A 19,536-nucleotide genomic window follows, 5' to 3' on the forward strand; every position below is an offset into this window, starting at 1 on the left:
TAGAGCGGGAGAAGGTCTACGCCCTGGACTTAGAGCGGGAGAAGGTCTACGCCCTGGACTTAGAGCAGGATTTACTTGAGATACGTGACTTCTTTCAATGTTCAACGTCGTACATCTTCGCTTCACAGGTCCAGATCACCTTTGGGTGCATGACGGCCCACTCATCACATAACTTAGTCTCTTTCCCTGAGCCAAGACATCAAAGCCACACTTTGTGCGGGTCCTTTACAAACATCCGATTTCGAGAGTCATGCCATTGTTTGAACCCTGTAGTTTTAGGTAGGCGATTGTTCTCTTGCACAGTGAAGTTGAATTTAAAAGTCATCAAACGCAGATGAAAACTGGAGTGCGGCTCCGAATCCACAATCAAAGGAGTGAAAAGAACAGGGATGGCGCACAGGAATGATGCTTGTAAGCAGCTCTGCTCTGTCGCTGCCAGGGCAGATCGAAGCTAAAGTAGAACTGCACTTTGCCACCTACCAGTACCACAGGAGAACTGCTAGGAGAATTCCCAAATCCCATCTGGCGCCTGGGGATATTTTAAATGTGAGGAATCTGTGGTTAGAAGCATGCATCAGCAGACAATGCACAAGCATGCAGTAAGGTGTACTCATACTAAATGAAAGCAAGTGACAACCAAAAGATACATGCAGGACATAGAGGGTTGTGCAACACGGTGAGGGGTTTTGTTGCAAAGAGAGAGAAAGAGAGCGACTTACAAGCTAACCATAATCACCAAAACACCCTGTTTCCAGTCTTAGGCTCTCTTTTATAAACCCATGGATGAGCGAGAACATCTACACAGCATGTGTTTCAATGAACTAAACTGTTGCATTGAAGTAACGCATAACAATGGTCTGAAAAGCGAAAGCCCAGGACTGCAGACATGGTTTCAAGGTAGCAACATATAGCCTTCTAACAAAACAAAGAGTCTGAAAGCATCCAGGAAGAGACATCAATACAAGAACAGGCTGCAAAGCAGAGAGAAGCATTACTCAGTGAGAACGTTTCCATGGCAGCATCCTCCAGCTGGTCCCAGACTGAGCCTTTATCCCTTCCTGAGCCAGCAGAGGCAGCGTGAGAGACAGGAAAGGAGTGGGCACAATTGTGCACACAGGAAAGAAATGAGAATATAAGGCACATTAGAGGAGTGAGAAGGAGAGAGCAGATGGAGAGAAGTGGGAAGAGATGAGCACACCATGAACAAAAGACAAGAATGCAAAGAACAAAAGAGGGAGGAGAGAGCAACAGGGAGCACCGAAGAGGAGAGGGGGAATAAGAGGGACAGGAGGAGGCATAGAGGCAGCATGAAAGAAAGATGGAGATGAGGAAAGAGGAAAAGTGAGTGCAGAAGTCAGAGGAGACAAGGAACGAGAAAAGGTGAGGGAGGAAAAAGAAGAGCACATAAGAGAACAACATGCTTAGTGAGGAAGAGAATTGGGAGCAAAGATAAATGTACAGGGAAAGAGAAGGGGAAGCAGAGAAGATAAGTAGAGGATGAATTAAGAAGAGTGAGAAAGTACCATAGAGGAGTACAGGGCACCATGGGAGGGAACAAATAAGAGGGGAGGATGACGAAGGACTGGAAGATTGCGTGGCAGACAGAAATAAATACAAGAGACAAAGGATGATGGAAGCACCAAGGAGGAAAAAAAGGAAGGAGTTGAAAAGGAAGGAGTCGAAAAGGAGGGGTGTCAAGAGGATGTGACAAGAGCTGTGGTATTTTAAAGCGAAAAAGCAAACTGTTTGGAATCCTTATCATTAATAGGAACAACCCTCCCTCCTTAGCCCCGACCCTCAACCTTACTTGGTTCACCCAGGTCACACTCAACACTCCCCAGACTACAATCACAAGCCCGCACTTCTCCCCACCAATCCTCAGACTCCAAGTTTTCAACAGTCAGTCAGAATAGCTATTAACTTGTTTCATCTGAAACAAACATTCCTCTGCTGCCTACGCTACAATCCAATATCCCTTCCTGCTGCAATTAGAACTACAATCCTTTTCTAAACTCACAGACCCAGAATCTTCTCTCTCTGGAACTACAGACCAACAAGGCATGCCCTCCAACCATGGATCAAACAGACCCCTAAACCTTTTCCACGTGGAAACCAAAGGCTCACAACGCTCCACACTAGATTCCTAGTCTTACATTCCTCCCTTGTTCAAACCACAAAGCAACCTTTCTCTTTCCCCAATAAACCACACACAACCATCCCCTACCAAAACATAAACCTGCTGCCCTCTCCCATCCACTCTGCAGGCTTCCTTTGCTCAATTCATAAGTGTACTGCCATCGGGACTTAGGTCAATAAGCTCTCTAATTTTCAAACTCAGGTCCTTCTGACTCATTTCAAAACACTTTCCATGGACAAAAACACAAACAAAATAAACTACTGACCGCATCCCTGCACCACAAGAACACTAATCTACCAAAAATGGTACATATAAGGGGGATCCACTGTATCTGTCTATCTACCTAAGGTGGACTCTGGAGACCCTCTTAGACTGAATCTGCCCAAGTCTGTTGGTTTCTTGTCCACGCAGGAAGGCCTGATGCAAGACCTTGTAACATGCAAAGGGCCCCTTTGAGAAAGGCGGCAGTGTTCTTAGTCCTAACAGACGAACCTACCCAGACCTGATATGAAAAGAAGTCAAAATCCACTGTACGATTCCCATCAACACTGTGCTAATTGGATCTAGTCTCGGCAGGTTCTAAGGCAGCCTAAAAGCTTGAACACTACACAATTGTAAAAGACTTGCATCTGTCCTTTTAAAAGTTAAAATGCAGTTGTTCTAATGAATACTAAATAGGATGTCAGTCTCCATTCTTTCACGTTTGAAATTCATAGATCTGACTGAACTTCCAGTCTGGGAGTTATGTTTTGTCTCTTGTTGTATCAGAGACTAATTCCGCACCACTCCTGAGAGGAAGGCTTGCCTGCTCACCGTCACTACCTAGTGTCAAGTGGCTCAATGAAGGAATGGAGAACTTGGCTATCCAACTGGAACACAGCAGTATTGGTGGCCCGAAGGATCTCTGTGGTAAACAGCAACAGCTACTGTGGACCCTGCCCATTAACTTCCCCTGATTGGCCCTGGACCCAAAATACAAGCAGTCCACAGACAGCAGCTTTGAAAATAACCTGCAGTCAACTGCACAAAGACCCAACTTCAAAATGCATCTGCACTGATGAAATATTTATTGCATGACAAAAGCAAAGGGAGGAAAAAAACAAATGAGCTCTCTACTGCAAGGCCCTGCCGTAATGGAGAATAATTGGCTACAAAAGGATTAGGATTTTAATATTACTTATTAAAATCTATCTGCCCCAGTACGCTAAATAACTGACAATCACTTGACAGTCAGTAAAATAACTTATGATACAGAGGCAAATCAAACCACTGCAACCTGCATTCCATAGACCGTGTAACCCTACTCTCCAAAGAACGCGTTACACTGCTCTCCAAAGACCGCATTACCCCGCATGCCAAAGACCGCGTTAACCCGCACTCCAAAGACCGCGTTACCCCACACTCCAAAGACCAGGTTACCCCACACTCCAAAGACCAGGTTACCCCACACTCCAAAGACCAGGTTACCCCACACTCCAAAGACCAGGTTACCCCACACTCCAAAGACCAGGTTACCCCACACTCCAAAGACCAGGTTACCCCACACTCCAAAGACCTAAAAAGAACACAAATCCCTGAACAACGACCAGGTTACCCCGCACTCCAAAGACCTTAAAAGATCAGGATTTCCTTCACTTCAAAGGCTAGGTTACCCTGCATTTCAAAGACTTTTCAATTCTGCACTTCAAAGATCTAGCAAAGGTGTTCTTCAAAACATCTTGAAACCCTGAACTTCAAAGACCTTGCAACCCTTCCTTGGGGCACTGAACACCTTGCCCCAAATCACCAAATGTGTAAGCTCCCCACAGCAATCAGAATACATTACATTCCTCTCCAATTACCAAAGGTGCTGCTACCTATGAGCAATAGGTCACCATTTTAGAAAAAGCACATTTCTCACCGAGGAGCCCTTCATAGAGGTAAACGCGTTGGCTCATGTCTTCTGGCACCCGTAGAGGACTGTTGCCTTTCTGCTCCTTAACCACAGGTTTTAAGGTCTGGGGTTTGCCCTGAAACAAGAGAAAGGAAAGTTAGCACCCGTACAGAGAAAGGAGGATTGAAGGATGGCGGGCGAGGCATCAGATAGAAGAGATGGAGATCCAGAAATGTGGTGAAAAGGATGACTGCACTGTAACAGAAAGAGGACGGAGGGTCAACATCTGGATTTATGTTGGTCCCAGGCCACAACACCCCGCCCCTCCCCCCCATGACCCCTTCCCAGCACCAATGGCTCTACTGCCCTCTAGATCACACTTCGCAGGGTCTTCAGTCACTTGGAGCAGGTGCTCCACTCCAACCCCACCCGTTACACCGATGTTCAAGCTCACGCCTCTCACTGAAGACTTACGAAGATAGATCCGCTAACAGAGTTCATCTCGATCTCACTGTCCGACACTGTGCCTCGAGACCCGGAAAGATTTCCACCAACAGACCCTCCCAGATTATCACCAGCATTACTGCTGAGGTCACTGTCCGCTCCCATGGTCTCGCCAGAGCTGTTACTCACCTAGCAAACAAATACAGGAAGTGGTCACAAGGACAAAAGTCACCAAGATGATCAACAAGCGAGAAGACTGTGCATTAAAACTGTAAAGAGAGATTATTGGATATTCTATATAAATCTGTGTAGGTCTGATCTCAGAATCGCCATACAACAATAAGCTCAAGTCATAAGCGGTCCCTGCATTTGGAAGTCAGCTGTACAAATGGATTTCTGCATTTCAATGTGTTTCTTTCTTAGAGCCCTTGCTCTTTCCAGGCACCAAAGTGCTGTATTGCTCTCCCAAAAGAGCATTGGTCTTTGCTCAACTGGGTGCACATAAAATGTGATGCCTGCCATGGTCAAGTAAAGTGTCGGTCCCTCAAGGAGCTACGGGGAGACCTTGACAACAAGTTGAGTGACAGACCTTTGCAACAGCAACCTTAGAAGAGGAACGTTTCGATAAAATAGTCGGGTCCTTCATAATCAACTCTTCCCTCTAGGGTATGGTTTTCTAGTGCTTGGTCCTGTATAAAATAGCAGGCACACAAACATTGTGGACTCTCCCTTCGATCCTGACTAGACAACACCTCCTCAAAAAGCAAGCATTGGCCTGTTTGGTGGGCCATCAGGGATGTCAGCCGGTGTGTGCTCGAAAGGGCTTCTGACTTTGGAAGGAGTATCTGCTGGTCTTTGGGAAACAAAGCAACATCAGTACTAAAGCTCTGTTGCCAGGACAATACTCTCGTCCTGCATACAGGGATTCTTGAAGAGGACAAGAACACGATCAAAACACATTTATGAGCTGCCAGCCCCCGAGCTACGGTGGGGACTTTGGGGGAAGAGGTGTCCAGCTGACGAGAACATGGCCCAAGATAAAGATACCAACAGGCTTTGTCAAACCTAGACACAAGGATGTAAATGTTAACCATCCCCCACATAACATGAACTGAGCTGGTTAGCAAGGGCTATGCTGCTGATGCGGCATGTGCTAGGGTTGAGGCCTGAAGGACCCCCCGGCACCAAGGATGAGAAGCCAATTCCTGTACTCCCTTGGCAGTGCAAACTGAAATTCAATTAGCCATTGGCCCACATCATGACTGGGAGGCAGAAAGCTCTGTGTCAATTCTTCTTTTGAGGTTTAACTGTTCAAAAAAATAAAAGTTTATCAAAGGACATAACTGCCACCATGTACCTCCAACCTTCTAGAGGAATTAGAAACTACCTTGAGTAACACACAATTCAGGTCTTACAAAATTCATTTAATGTAAAATCTATTGTTTTCTGTTCCTTCTTTATGCCTTGAAAATGTAGGGCTCCTACCATCCTCTGAACAAATTAAAGTGTTATTCAGCTTTGACAAAGCTGGGTAGTCACAGATCACCAGGGTTAAACACGTGTCGGCTAAACGGCACATCCTGAATTTAAGCCACTTCTGGATGTTCGATACAATACAAAAAACGGAACGGAAAATATGAAAGATATAGATGGCTACTTATACAACCAAGAAAAATCAGGAAACACAAAACGAAACTGAAAAACAATGAATTATTACTGGTTTATTCAAATTATTGAGAATAGTTTAACACTATTCAACATGAACATGCTCGGTGGGCAGGAGGGTTGCTCTCTGTGGGATTTGCTGAATGCAACTGGATATACATTGAAAATAGCCCAAGGAGTTCATGCAATCAAAGGACAAAAATAGTTACAACACCCATACTAGCCTTTACAGAACATTACACACACTTGCATGCTGGGATTCTGCTGAATACCGTGCAATGGAACACAAAACAAAGCTAAAACAGGTTTATATGAGCACATGCTGGGCATGTAAGCAAGGACATCAGCAGATGCTTTTGCATGTATGAAGGAATCCTGCACACAGCGCGAACACATGCTCTGCGGGCAAACTGGAGCGACATGCAGTGTGTGCTTGTAGAGTCACAAGCATGTGTTTATGTAGGGCATCTACAGGAGAACATGCATGAAGGATAGAGGCCTGCTTGGCCGTGCCCTACCACTGTGCTGACTTCAGATTCCTGGCTCGTGCTCCGGATGAGGACAGGAGGCCCAATGCTGGCAGCAGAGTCCAAGTCATTCTTCTAGTACCAAGACAGACACATATTAGAAGTCAACCACTGCACTCCAGAACCAGCTGGAAGCCTCAAGCGGGACAGATGGACATTCAGACATCAGAAGTTAAAGAATGCTCCCAGCACAAGAGATTGCACTGTAGTAGCAGCTGGGAGCCTCAGAACTAGAGAAGTGGACAGCTGAGTGCCAAAATTTAAACACTACAGAGGACGCTGAAATCCATACAGCAAATTCAAACTCACAAACAAACCACATACAGGAAGTTGGAAGAGAAGGGTTTCACACAATCCTCATTGCACAACACCTTCACCAATGTATACATAACATCCTTTGAAGCCCCATTCATAGTTTACACTATATGAACGTGCAGTGCCCCCAAACACCCCTCACACACTACATTAGTCTGAATGGAGAAGCCCACCCACACTGGTCTTGATTGCTTTTGCTCCGGTTCGGAGAGGGCCTTGACAGTTTGCTCTGAAATGATTCTAATGGAGCAGGACCAAGGCGATGACTGGGTCTAATCTGATGTGTCCTGGCTTTATGCCCATGTTAGACCTGGCACCTTGGCGTGAGTCTCCCTTCCATGTTTTGTCGCTGTGCTTCATGTGTTTTTATGGTGTTGGACGCTCAGAGCACTGTGCCACTGCCAACCAGTGCCACAGTGCAAGTGCTCCCTATGTAAAATGTATATGTTGGTTGGATTCCATGATTGGTTTATTTGGTTTACTATCAGACCCCAGTAAAGTGCACCAGGAGTGCCAGGGCGTGTAAATACAAATGCGGCTGGTGGGCTCGCAGCGCTGGTTGTGCCACCCACAGAAGCGGCCTGGTAAAATGTGTCTAGGTCTGCCATCGCAGAACCTGCGTGCAGTCTGGTTCTGTCATGCTGACTGGCAAGTGCACACACTTGCCAGTCCCTAAACCTTCCCTTAACTTCATGTTAGTCACCCCTATGGTAGGCCCAAGGGCAGGGTGCATTGTAGCATGAGGTAGGACAAGCCCTGATGTGTGTGGCATGTCCTAATAGTGAATTACTGCCATTTTCGTTTTTCACTATTGTAAGGCTACCCTGTTCTCATAGGCCAGAATGGGCTGGTAAGATTGTTACATCCTATGATCTTACAGACCCAGGGAACGTGGTAGAAAATCGAGTTTAGTATGCCTGAACTCAGACTAATAAGGTATATCTTTTAGTAAGGTTCATTTTAATATTCTGCGGTTGCAAATGCAACTTTTAGAAAGTTGGCCTTTGCTTGCCTAACCATTTCAGCCCGCCTCTGCGTGATGTGTATCTGCTCTCTGGCTTGTGTGAGTGACAGGGCTGGGGAAACCCAGATGGGCAGGGCTAGGTAGCCTGGTGGTGAATAGAGAGATTGACATATAGATGGGTGGGAGGAGTACACCTGGACTCTGAATAGGGCTGTGCTCTGCCACCACAATGCTGGCTCCGCCCCCTGTGGTGCGCCTGATGGCTCTGCCCTGCACCCTGAAAGAAGAAGCCTGCATCGCATCAACAAAGTGCTCCAGAACTGGACTGAACTAGGCAAGGGCCCCCCCCCTGGCCTGGGAGAACAAAGGATTTGTGGTATAAATGTAGGAGCCCTGCTCCTAAGAAACTAGATCCTGTCCTGCCAAGAAGAAACCTCTGTCCAACCTGAAGGAACTGGAAAAGCTGCGGTGCGTACGGTAGTCGCGTACGTCTCCCCTGTGCGGAGCGTACTGTTCGCTTGTATCCAGCGCTTCAAATCAAGATTGCCGATCTCATGGTAACGCGCAAATGCCGCGACGCACATTGAACGCACCGTACCCACACACCGTCCCCTGAAGCCCTGCACGCCCAAGGTCTAACGTACCGTAGTACGCATCGCACCAGGAGGACAACGCACCGTACATCGCGCTTGATGTCAGCGCAGCATCCGTGCCGAACTCACCAAAAGTAAAGGTACTGTGCCTGTTCGCACCGTAGGGTGTACGCTTCATCCCGAAGCGCCTACAGTGCGTGCGAGACCCGTTCCCAAGCAGTTTTTACCGCGTACGAAGCATACGGACAGGAACGAAGCGCACAGAACTTTAAAACTACGCTAAAACCAAGAACTCTTTGTCTAATAAGTATTGTGGGCCGTTTAAACGTTATCTGGTCTTGTGCTAATCCTATATCTCTATATAAAATACTATTTTTGATATATATCCCAGTGTGGAGTCCATTTGTGTGGTTGTCGCTAACTTACTGTGTGTGTGTTCACAAATGCTCAATCATTACGCCTGAGATAACGCCTTGTCTGCTCGCGCCAAGCTACCTAGAGGGTGAGCAGGGGTTATTGTTAGAGTGTACCCCCTTACCCTGACTAGAATAAAGCATCCCTGCTTGACACAAGTACCTACCTGTGCCAACCAGAGATTCCCAGTTCTAACAGCCCATAAATAATATGATGTTAAAGTTAGCAGTTGAAGTTGGTTTGGTGATGCCGCACACAGACAGATATGGTTTAGGAGTATGAACATCAATAAATATCCTATGACTGAGAAGTAAAGGGTTCAGATTTTCCACATCAAAGAGGCTAGGTCCAGAGAGTGACAAGCTTAGGCTCATCCCATTACCTGCAATGCCATGCCCCGCTTTGAGCTCAGTTGCCTCACACAAGAGATGGTGCAATATATTTAAAGTAGGTTATAAGGATAGAAGGCGTACATCCAGAGTCATGCATCAAAATAGTTACTAGACCAAGGTTGTGCAGCAGGAAGCAAGGTGTGGCAGGAGATCCTGGGTGTGCAGTGAGGTGTGCTACAATAGTAGGAACTCTTGAAAGGATAAATAGCATTCAAGATATCTTCATGGTGAAGTGAGAAAAATCAAGTCTGTGTTGTGCACTAGAGACGGACCTTTGAACCGGGAGCTAATCGACTTTAGGACCGCTTTCATGTGTTGGAGCAATAGTCCAGTTTTCCTATCTATTTGATACCGAATGTTTATCCAGGTCAGGGCAAATAGATTTTCTGGGCTTGGCAAACAGTACTAAGTTTTAGAATATCGAAGGCACACAATGGTCCCTAGCGGGAATGTATTGTGGCAGTTGAGAGTTCCCGTAAGCGGGCTCCACACAAGTGGACACTCCTCCATCAGTGGCTTTCATTAGACGTTGGTGTGATGGTATACACCTTTCATCATGTTCACTTTCTCAACGAAGAGAAGGCTTGCAAACATGACAAAGTTAGCATCAATCTGTCCTCCTAGCGTCATTGGCACCAACTCCACTATCAGTTATACAGTTTTGTGGGGGTCTCACATGTAGCTTCGGTCTGAGTCAAATTTTATTTACTTGTAAACCTACCTCTGCATCGTAGACATCTTCACTGAAGTGAGAAACTTAGAATATTCTCACCTGTGTGCAGCCACCCAACACACTTCAGTTTCAACCTATGCATATCCATAGGAGGTCAAAAGCTGTCATTTGTCAAATGCAGTCAAAAACCCAGCACTAGGATTACAAGTAATTATTTCCTTCTGCATCATAGGACCGTCATCAATAGTCATCAATCTAGACTAGAACGGCAACCTCAATGCACAAAAAGAAGGAGTGTATGTCCGAAAGGGAAGCCGAACCATACTAGAGTTAGTGGATACACAGGACCTCACGGAAAGATATTCTTTGGGGCATACTAGAGTTAGCGGATACACAGGACCTCACGGAAAGATATTCTTTGGGGCATACTAGAGTTAGCGGATACACAGGCCTCACGGAAAGATATTCTTTGGGGCATACTAGAGTTAGCGGATACACAGGACCTCACGGAAAGATATTCTTTGGGGCATACTAGAATTAGCGGATACACAGGACCTCACGGAAAGATATTCTTTGGGGCATACTAGAGTTAGCGGATACACAGGACCTCACGGAAAGATATTCTTTGGGGCATACTAGATTTAGCGGATACACAGGACCTCACAGAAAGATATTCTTTGGGGCAGCTTACCAGACTAGTGTATCTGCTAAAGAGTGCTAGACCAATGCTTCCCACACATTTTAAAACCATGACCTAATGTTTAGAATGCAAAACCTTGACAACCCACCTATCTCTAAAGGAGCAGAGACATGCAATTTATTAATGCAACAAAAGCATTGTGTAGTAGCACACTGCCACTTACAGATAACACATTTCCATTGAAATACAGAGATATAGTTTTACAGACAAAACTATACAGCACACAAATATTAATGTAAAAAACATTAAAATCTTTGTTTCTATCACAATTCAGAATTACAAAACAAAATGTGAGTAATTTTTACTTTCCTAACTGCTAAATGTGCACAATAAATTTCAGGTATTTACAATATCCCAAAGGAAGCACAGCAAAAAATCTTGGAAGATCTAAATGACTGTTTACGTTCGCTTAGTTTTAATCATGAACAAAATGATACGTGTATCATACTGCTGGGCGACTTTAACTGTCACTTATGCCCCCTAAGCGATTCAGGTATTTGTGGTATGGTTAACCTATCTGGCGAACCATGCACACACTTTGAGCATACCTCTTTGGGAAACTTGTTTAATGCCCTAGTTTTTGACTTGAACCTGGGGTTCGCAAATGAACTTTGCAATCCCCCGGTTGCTTTTCAATCCACTTTTAATGGGCGTGGCTTACAGTCTGTAATAGACTATATATTGATTTCTACCTTTCACCACCATAATGTACGGTCTTTCGTAACACTGGATACTGTCATGAGTGACCATTATCCGATCAGTACAATCTTTGACATTGAGCTGAGCATTAGATCGGGTAATAACGTAGCCGAAAATTTATATCGCCATGCCCTTTCATTAGCGAGACAAAACGGCTACGCACTAAAATGGAATAAAGTAGACCCTATAAATTTTCTCAAAAATCTAATTAAGGAACATCACAACAATATCAAGATTTGTTTGGAGGAAAATCCTGATCCGCGTATGATTGCTAATGCTTTTAACCAGATTACTCTGTATATCAGTGAAAAACTGACAGGAACATCTCGGACAGGGACGAGAGAAAAAACTGAGGGATGGTTTAATTCTGACTGCACTAAAGCACATTCGTACTTAAAGCGGATTTTAAAGGAAACACCGAAAGACCTGCTAGCAGTCAGATCTGCGAGATTAGCCTACAAAACCTGCCTGAAAAATCGGAAACAGGAGCTGAAAGAGCTTGCGTGGGACACCCTAACAAAGGCCAGTCAGTTGAGAGATAGCACTGCCTTTTGGAAAGCAGTAAATGCTCCCTTCTTTGCAGATAGAAAATCAGACAAGGTAGAGCTTGCTATCGACGGACCAACCTGGGTGGAACATTTCACTGAATTATATAAAGAAGATGTTCCTCCCGCTACAGTCTTTATCTCACACAATCACCAGCTTTTATCTGAGCCCGTCCCTTCCCTTTCTTTTCCTATTAGTATTTCGTTCTCTGTCCCGGAAGTTGAATTGGCACTACTAGAAAGTTCGAGAAATAAAGCTCCCGGCCCGGACGGAGTCCCTATTGATATATATAAAAATACATTATCCCTATGGTCTCCTCTGTTGACCAATGTTTTAAATAGTTTTAATACCATTGGCTTCCCATCGACTTGGCAAGAAGCAATAGTTGTGCCTATTTTTAAAAAGGGTGATCGAAACGACCCCAAATGCTATAGGCCTATTTCCTTACTTGACTCGTTGATGAAAGTGGCACGTAGGGTTATCTTAAACAGATTAAATTCCTGGGCAGAGGAAAAGGCAATCCTTTCCAAGTTCCAATATGGTTTCAAAACAGGCCTAGGTACAATCGAACAGGAACTAAATCTGGCCCTAATTATCGGTAAATACATGACGGCAAAAAAAGGCAATCTCTTTATGACGTTCATTGATTTAAGTTCTGCCTTCGATTGTCTGAACCACGAGGTACTATGGGATACCTTGACAGGCCTGGGCATTGATACAAACATCCTTAATTTCATCAAAGAACTATACAGGGGGGCTGGGGCAAAGGTACGATTTGGAAATAAAGGAGAGTGTTCTACTAAGTTCCCAATAAACAAAGGAGTCCGTCAGGGGTGTATCCTGGCACCATTTCTTTTTAACTTATACATTAATGGTGTGGCGGAATTTTTAACCACACAAAATGTAGATTATCCTCAAATTGATGGCACGGCGGTTCCCATTTTACTATATGCGGATGACGCAGTTATCATGGCGAGAACCCAATTGGGCCTCCAAAAAGCTCTAACCGGTTTCACACTGTTTATGAGCTCTAGAGGTCTAAAAATAAATATTGGGAAAACTTTTTCCATGTGCTGCTCTTCGAAGAAAAAACTTCCTTGCAATGTTTTTATCGAAAAGTCTAAGATAGGTCTTACAAGTACCTTCTCTTATTTAGGGGTTGTTTTTAATGAAAAAGGCACCTGGAAAGCAGCGATTAGGAGCAGAAATCTTGCCTTCGCCCGTGCACTAGTTCTCCAACAAATTGGGGGGCAGGCCTGTACGCATTTTAATGGACATTTATAATGCCAAATGCATTTCAACCGCATTATATGGTTCTGGCCTATGGGGCATTGCTGACTGTCAAGAGATCCAAGTAAAAGAAAACTCTTTACTGTGTTATCTCTTGGCGGTCCCAAATTCGTCCCCCACATATATTTGCCATAAGGAATTAGATCTGGCATACATTTCTGACTTGATTAAAGTTAGCCCCTTACTGTTATGGCACAAGATATGGACCACAGAGGAAACTGTCTTTAATAGATCTATTTTGATTGATTGCCTCAAACTAGAAAGATGCATGGACATTCCCTGGATTGCTTACATAAAAGAATTTATGATCAAGATGGGACACTTAGCCTTCTTTGAAAACCCTGGTTCTTTAACCTCGATTTCCAGGAAGGATTACAAACAAAAGTGCCTTGACTTCCTAGAAAATCGTCGTTGGTGTGATGAAATAAGCAAGAAATCCGTATTCCAACATAATTCACTGTTACAGGCCCCCGGCCTACAGTTGTACCTGTCCCCCGATTTTTCCAGTTATGACAGGATGCTGTTAGCCCGTCTGAGAGTTGGATCTTATCATAGATTAATAACTTTCCCAGCTAGAAATGATTCGTCTTCAAATTTAATTAAGTGTCCATGTGATAATCTTGCAACACAATCGCAAATACATTGTGTTCTGTTTTGTAAATTCTATTCATGGGGAAGAAGGCAATATTTGATCCCCCTATTGAAGTCCTGGGGACTCAGGCAGTGTAGGCCTGCTTTTCTGAAACTGCTTTTACTGCAAGATGAAATAACTATCAATGCCTTATCTAAGTTTTTAAAATTTGCTATTCGGTGCAGATTGTCGATGAACTAAATCAGAGTCTGTTTTTATGCTGATTAACTCGACTAAGCCGTATATAAGCTGTAATATTTTTTCTTAATGCAGTACTTTCTAATATGTATGTATTTCTATGTTGCTTTTATCGTTTTATACTGAAATCGAATAAAGCTATCTTGACTTGACTTGACTTGACAGGTAAATACAGAACTTAAAGGAACCTTTATTTATTGCATGGAGTTTCCCAACCCACCAAAACTGGCACAAAACCCACCAGTGGGGCCCAGTCCACGGTTTGGGAAACACTGGTCTAGACAGTAATGGCCACTAGAAAAGAACCTACCAGGTGAGGTGGTGCAAAGACACCTTAAGTACAGGCTCCAGTGCTGGGAGGGAACTAGCTTAGATGAAACCAGATTGAGCAACCATGTCTAGGAAGATAGGTTTTCTTTAAGCCCTACAAAAAGTCCTTTATGATTGGGATAGTGAAAAATGACCTTTGAGTCAGTCCTTTAGGCTGCAACAGTCGTTATAGAAACCTTTACAGAAACATACTGTAGATGTCAAGTCAAGAAAGCTTTATTCGATTGTAAGCGAGCAATCATAAAAGCACAATGGCAATATTTCAAACATGTTAAAATTCATATAACATACACTTAAACAACTTAATAAAACGTTATTAAACTTTACAAGCTTTCCGGAGATTCATAAAAATGAAGCATTTAAAATAGAGACAGTTGTTTTCTTAAACACAGAACTTTTTTCAAGAAAATGACCGTCCTAAAAACGATATGTACATTAGCTAGTTGTTGTAGTGCCAGAAGAGCAGGTCGACTTTGGCAAAGCCCAAACCGTTTTAACACAGGGACTATACTCGCTCTTCTGGCATTAGAGTAATATTTACAAAAAAGGATAACGTGGATCGAAGTCTGCTTGGAGCTATCATCACAGGGGCACAACTGTAAAGTTTGGGACCAGTCATTCACTTCAGGCAGGGTAACTAATCTGTAAAACATTCCCAAGCGGAAGCGGGTTAAAAGGAACCTGTCAAAATCACTCAGGAACAAGGTGAGGTAGGGGTGAATGTTAAAAGTGGTGAAAATCAATTCATTATGCACGACTGTAGGTTTTACAATTTCTTTTGACAGCCTAGCGGAATCAAGTAGAGACAAGCCCTTTAATTTTAGTTCCTTCCTAGTTATTTCCTTGATAATGCTGGGGTTGATAAAATACTCTGGGTGGTTGAGATCTTGGAAAAACCTTTGAACATAGCTTATCCGAGGAATCTTCAGAACCCTATCAAATTTCAAAACGTCCAGAATGATATCTCTGTTTAGTTTGGTCTTATCCTTTGTCCAGAGTCTGTGCCATAACAGCACCGGCTCGAGTTTTATTAGATCTGAAACAAAGGAGAACCCCAACTTCGCGTGACATATGCTCGCTGAGGTACCATTAGGGACAGATAAGATATATTTTAGAAAAGAGTTTTCTACTCTTTGAATGGGGATCAAGTCAACGGGTCCCCAAACCCCGGTCCCATAGATTGCTGCTGAGACACACTTAGCTCTATATATTTTAATGAGCGCTTCCGGTGATCTTTTTCCAAGTTTAATCGCAAAAGCTCTAAGGGCAGATGTGGTGCGCAATAGTGCCAATTTTTGGCCACCACCGCCTGTGACCAGGAGTCATTATGGGCGAAAAGAATGCCCAAATATGCAAATTTCTTAGTGGCCCCTATCTTTTGTCCAGACACAAACATGATTTTAGGTTTTTTGATGCTAGAGTCACAGCGCATAGTGAAGGTCTTAGAAGAATTAATTCTTAGACCTATCTCATACATAAATTTGGAAAAACTGTCCAGAACCCTCTGCAGCCCTATACGGGTGCGGGACATCAGTACCACATCATCTGCTGATGTCCCGCACCATCTGCGTATAAACATTTTGGGATAGACCGTCCTGCCACTTGGGGAAAATCATGATTATCTTTTAAAAGAGCCTCTCCCAAACCATTTATGTACAAGTTAAAAAGAAACGGAGCAAGGACACAACCTTGCCTGACTCCGCTTTTGATTGGGAAGGGAGCTGAACGTTCACCCTGCAGGCCACAGCGCACTCGTGCGTTAGCATCGCTATAAAACCGTTTAAGAAAATAAATAATCTGTGAATCAACCCCCATCATTTCTAAGATTGACCAAAGTTTGTCATGAATCACGCAATCAAATGCGGCTGTGAGGTCAACAAAAGCTAAAAATAGGTTCCCCGCCTTGGCCCTGGTATATTTACCAACGAAAAGGGACAGGTTCAAGCCCTGCTCAACAGTTCCTACACCGGTTCGAAATCCGTATTGTAGGTCTAACAGGACAGAGTTTTCCTCCGCCCATATTTGGAGGCGTTCCAGTATTATTCTGCCTACTACTTTTGTTATAGCGTCTAATAATGAAATGGGCCTATAACATGTTGGGTCCCATCTGTCCCCCTTTTTAAAAATGGGGAAAATAGTTGATTCTACCCATGTGGGTGGGAAGTCTGCTTCACAGCTGGCATTTAAAACTTGCGTCAAGATAGGTCCCCATAGGGTAGTCAATTGGTGTCCCGTCGGGACCAGGAGCCTTACCACCCCTTACTGACAGACAGGGCCCGCTCTACTTCATCCAAAGTAAACATTAGCGCTTTTGCTTGGGGGAGGGAATTCAAGTTACAAACATCCTAGTAGGGACAATCCATCAGAATAGAGGTGCCCGTGCCCTGATAAACCTTGATGAAATGATTAATCCATTGTTCCTCAGTTATTGCTATTTCAAGTGAAGGACTGTCCTCTCTAGTGAGGAAAGGGCCCTAACCACTTTCCAGAAGGCCGCGCTGTCACTAAAAATTGACGCAGTATTAATGCGTCCCACAACTCCTTCTTGATAGTGGCCTTCCTTGCCCTGAGTGCTAGTTTATAGACATCTCTGGCCACCTTTACTTCAGTGCTATTCCTTGGGATTATATGTAATATCTTTTTCAGATGGGAAAGAGATTGTGTGCACCTGGGGTCAAACCAACCTTTATTGCGGCCCTTGAAATGACGTTTGGTAAAGATTCTCTAACGACTTTCGTGATGGCCTGAAATGAAGCTAAGACTACTTCTGGGGTGGCTGTGTCACTCAGGCACAAGTGTTTTAACCAGAGCGTCTTGATCCACCATTGTCCATCGCAGGGAATACCCATTGATGCTCTTTATAGCTAAATTACCTAGCAGGTGATTATTCTTTTCCGATCTAGAAATAGTATTAGACGAAAGTGAAAATGCTAAGCAGAGAGGGAAATGATCGCTGAGGGGGTTATCAGACACGTAGAAAGATTGGAGAATATGTGCGTGGCTATTGAAGACTAAGACATAATCAATGGTGGAGCAAAGACCCCTTCCATTGAATGTGTGGGGCATTTGGGCGGGGATTGGGCACATTTCATTAGCAAATCCCAGTTCAAGGGTGAAAATTAGCTCATTGAATTGATCCCCCAAAGCTGAATGTCGAAAATGGGATCTACATGCCCCTTCATCGTATAGCGCTTCACACGGTTTGTCCCCAGCATTCGCACATAAAGTACAATTAAAATCACTGACCAGAATCAACATTGAGTCTTTACTATTACCTACATTTTTTAACGTTTTTAACAGGTTATAAAGCACAGCTTTCACATTATCAGAGGGGATATTATTATATAGATTAATGATTACAATTGAGTGCTTAGAGTCTAGGTCCAATTTCGCTAATTGGAAAAACTCATCGTGTGCATACAATGTTATCTATTTAAAATTGATACTGCACAATATATAAATACAAAGACCGAAGGGCGTGGCCAAGATGGCGGGGTGAGCGGACGCTTCCTCCCGTAGCTCCTCCGGCCCGGCCAAGCTAAAGCCCTTTTCTTATGCTTCTCTCCCCCCGCTGAGGCTCAGCGCGGGAGAGGAGCGTGGCGGAACATCAGGGGCATGCACCGGTGCTGTTTTTGTCCGGATCGCCCCGGGGGAACCCCCCCAAAAGTTCGCCCGAGATCAAGGGACGACGGCGGCGAGCCCGAGGGGCGGAGCGTATTGAAGAGCTGTCCGGGCGCCTCGGTTGGGCCTGGTGCTGAAAGTTGCGGTTTGGAGGGGATCTGGCCCGCCGCTTGACGGTGACTGAAGGAGCCTGGCAGGAAGGGGCCCAACGGTGTGGACGGCTTAGGACGGGTGCCCCGGCACTCGGGCTGGTGATGGCGACACCTTGCACTGCGGAAGCCCTGACCCCTAGCCGAGGTACGGCGGACTCTCTGATGGGGTCGGACCATCTGGCCCCCTGTGCGTGACAATCGGGAGCCGGGGGTGGTACCTATTTTACTGCGGGGTGCCTCGGGGCCCCAGAGGTGTCGCCGGGCCTAGTCGTTTTGGCTTGCTCCGACCGGCCGCCATTTTGTCCCCGAAGGAGCAGTGGTGGCGGTTTCCGCTGAAGTCCTGGCTGCTGGCGGCGGGCGACCTCCCGCTATTGCTGGGCTGCCTACCGGAGGGATGAGCTGTTGGGACCCCTCCGCTGCGGCCTCCTTGGTTGTCTCCCGCTAGCTCTTGCGGCTGCCGGTGACCGGACTAGGCCGCCATTTTGTCACCTGTGACGCAGCGACCTCACTTGTGGGGGATACCCGGGCCGAGTGCTAGCCGGCGGCTGAGCTTCCCTGGGGCACTTGGACCAGTGCCCGACTGCGGAGCTGGCGATGTCTGGAAAAGGAGGCCCGAAGAAAGGGGACCGTACTCTACCGGACATGCTTGGCAGGGCCCAGCACTTGCGGGACAGGGCACAGCCCTCACCGGGGCCCTCCCGGGCTCCGGCAGATGTGACTGGAGGGGAGCCACCCGTCACGAGGGCCTTTATGGAGGAACTGTTTAGCTCCCTCAGGGAGGACTTTCAGACACTGAAGCGGGAGGTGGCCGGCGAGGTCCGAGAAGTGCGCAGAGAGGTGGAGGGCCTAGGTGAGCGTGTGGAAGCGGCGGAGACGGAGGGCCAACAGCGAGCGGAGGAGATAGTCCATCTCCAGCAGGACGTTCTTCGCCTCCGGGAACAGTGTGTGGAGCTCCAGGCCCACTCTGAGGACCTTGAGAACAGATCTCGGAGGAACAACATCCGAGTGCGGGGCGTGCCGACTGCGGATGAGGGGTCCGATCTGGGGGGCTACCTGCGGGCCCTGTTCCGAGAGATCCTGGGGGAGGCTACGGACTTTCCCATCAGCATCGACAGGGCGCATAGGGTTGGCCGTCAGCGCCAGCCATCGGCACCCCCGCCGGACATTCTGGCCTTCCTGCCCGACTTTTCACTAAAGGAGCGTATTATGGCTGAAGCCCGCAGGAAACAGCCCCTGACCTTTCGGGATCGGCCAGTGGCGCTTTACCAGGATCTCTCCGCCATCACTCTGCAGAAACGCAGGTCCTTTAGGATTGCCACTGACTTTTTGCGCGAGCATGAGACGCCGTACTCTTGGGGTCACCCCTTCCGCC

General features: G+C 45.7%; 1 protein-coding gene across 23 annotated transcripts in view; it reads right to left on the minus strand.

Annotated features, from left to right (window-relative positions):
• MADD (MAP kinase activating death domain) overlaps positions 1 to 19,536 on the minus strand; it is a 987,832-nt gene that overhangs the window by 452,477 nt on the left and 515,819 nt on the right. For 8 of the 23 annotated variants that reach the window (XM_085646564.1, XM_085646561.1, XM_085646571.1 and 5 more), the window contains 4 exons: positions 6,638 to 6,721; positions 4,485 to 4,643; positions 4,038 to 4,146; positions 996 to 1,058 (listed from right to left, as the gene is read on the minus strand). In XM_085646564.1, coding sequence (XP_085502690.1) covers positions 996 to 1,058; positions 4,038 to 4,146; positions 4,485 to 4,643; positions 6,638 to 6,721 — 415 coding nt within the window. The remainder of the gene's footprint in view (positions 1 to 995; positions 1,059 to 4,037; positions 4,147 to 4,484; positions 4,644 to 6,637; positions 6,722 to 19,536) is intronic. The other 15 variants (XM_085646574.1, XM_085646569.1, XM_085646572.1 and 12 more) reach the window with 5 other exon arrangements.

This window comes from Triturus cristatus, chromosome 3_1 (assembly GCF_964204655.1).
Source record: "Triturus cristatus chromosome 3_1, aTriCri1.1, whole genome shotgun sequence".
Taxonomy (NCBI): domain Eukaryota; kingdom Metazoa; phylum Chordata; class Amphibia; order Caudata; family Salamandridae; genus Triturus; species Triturus cristatus.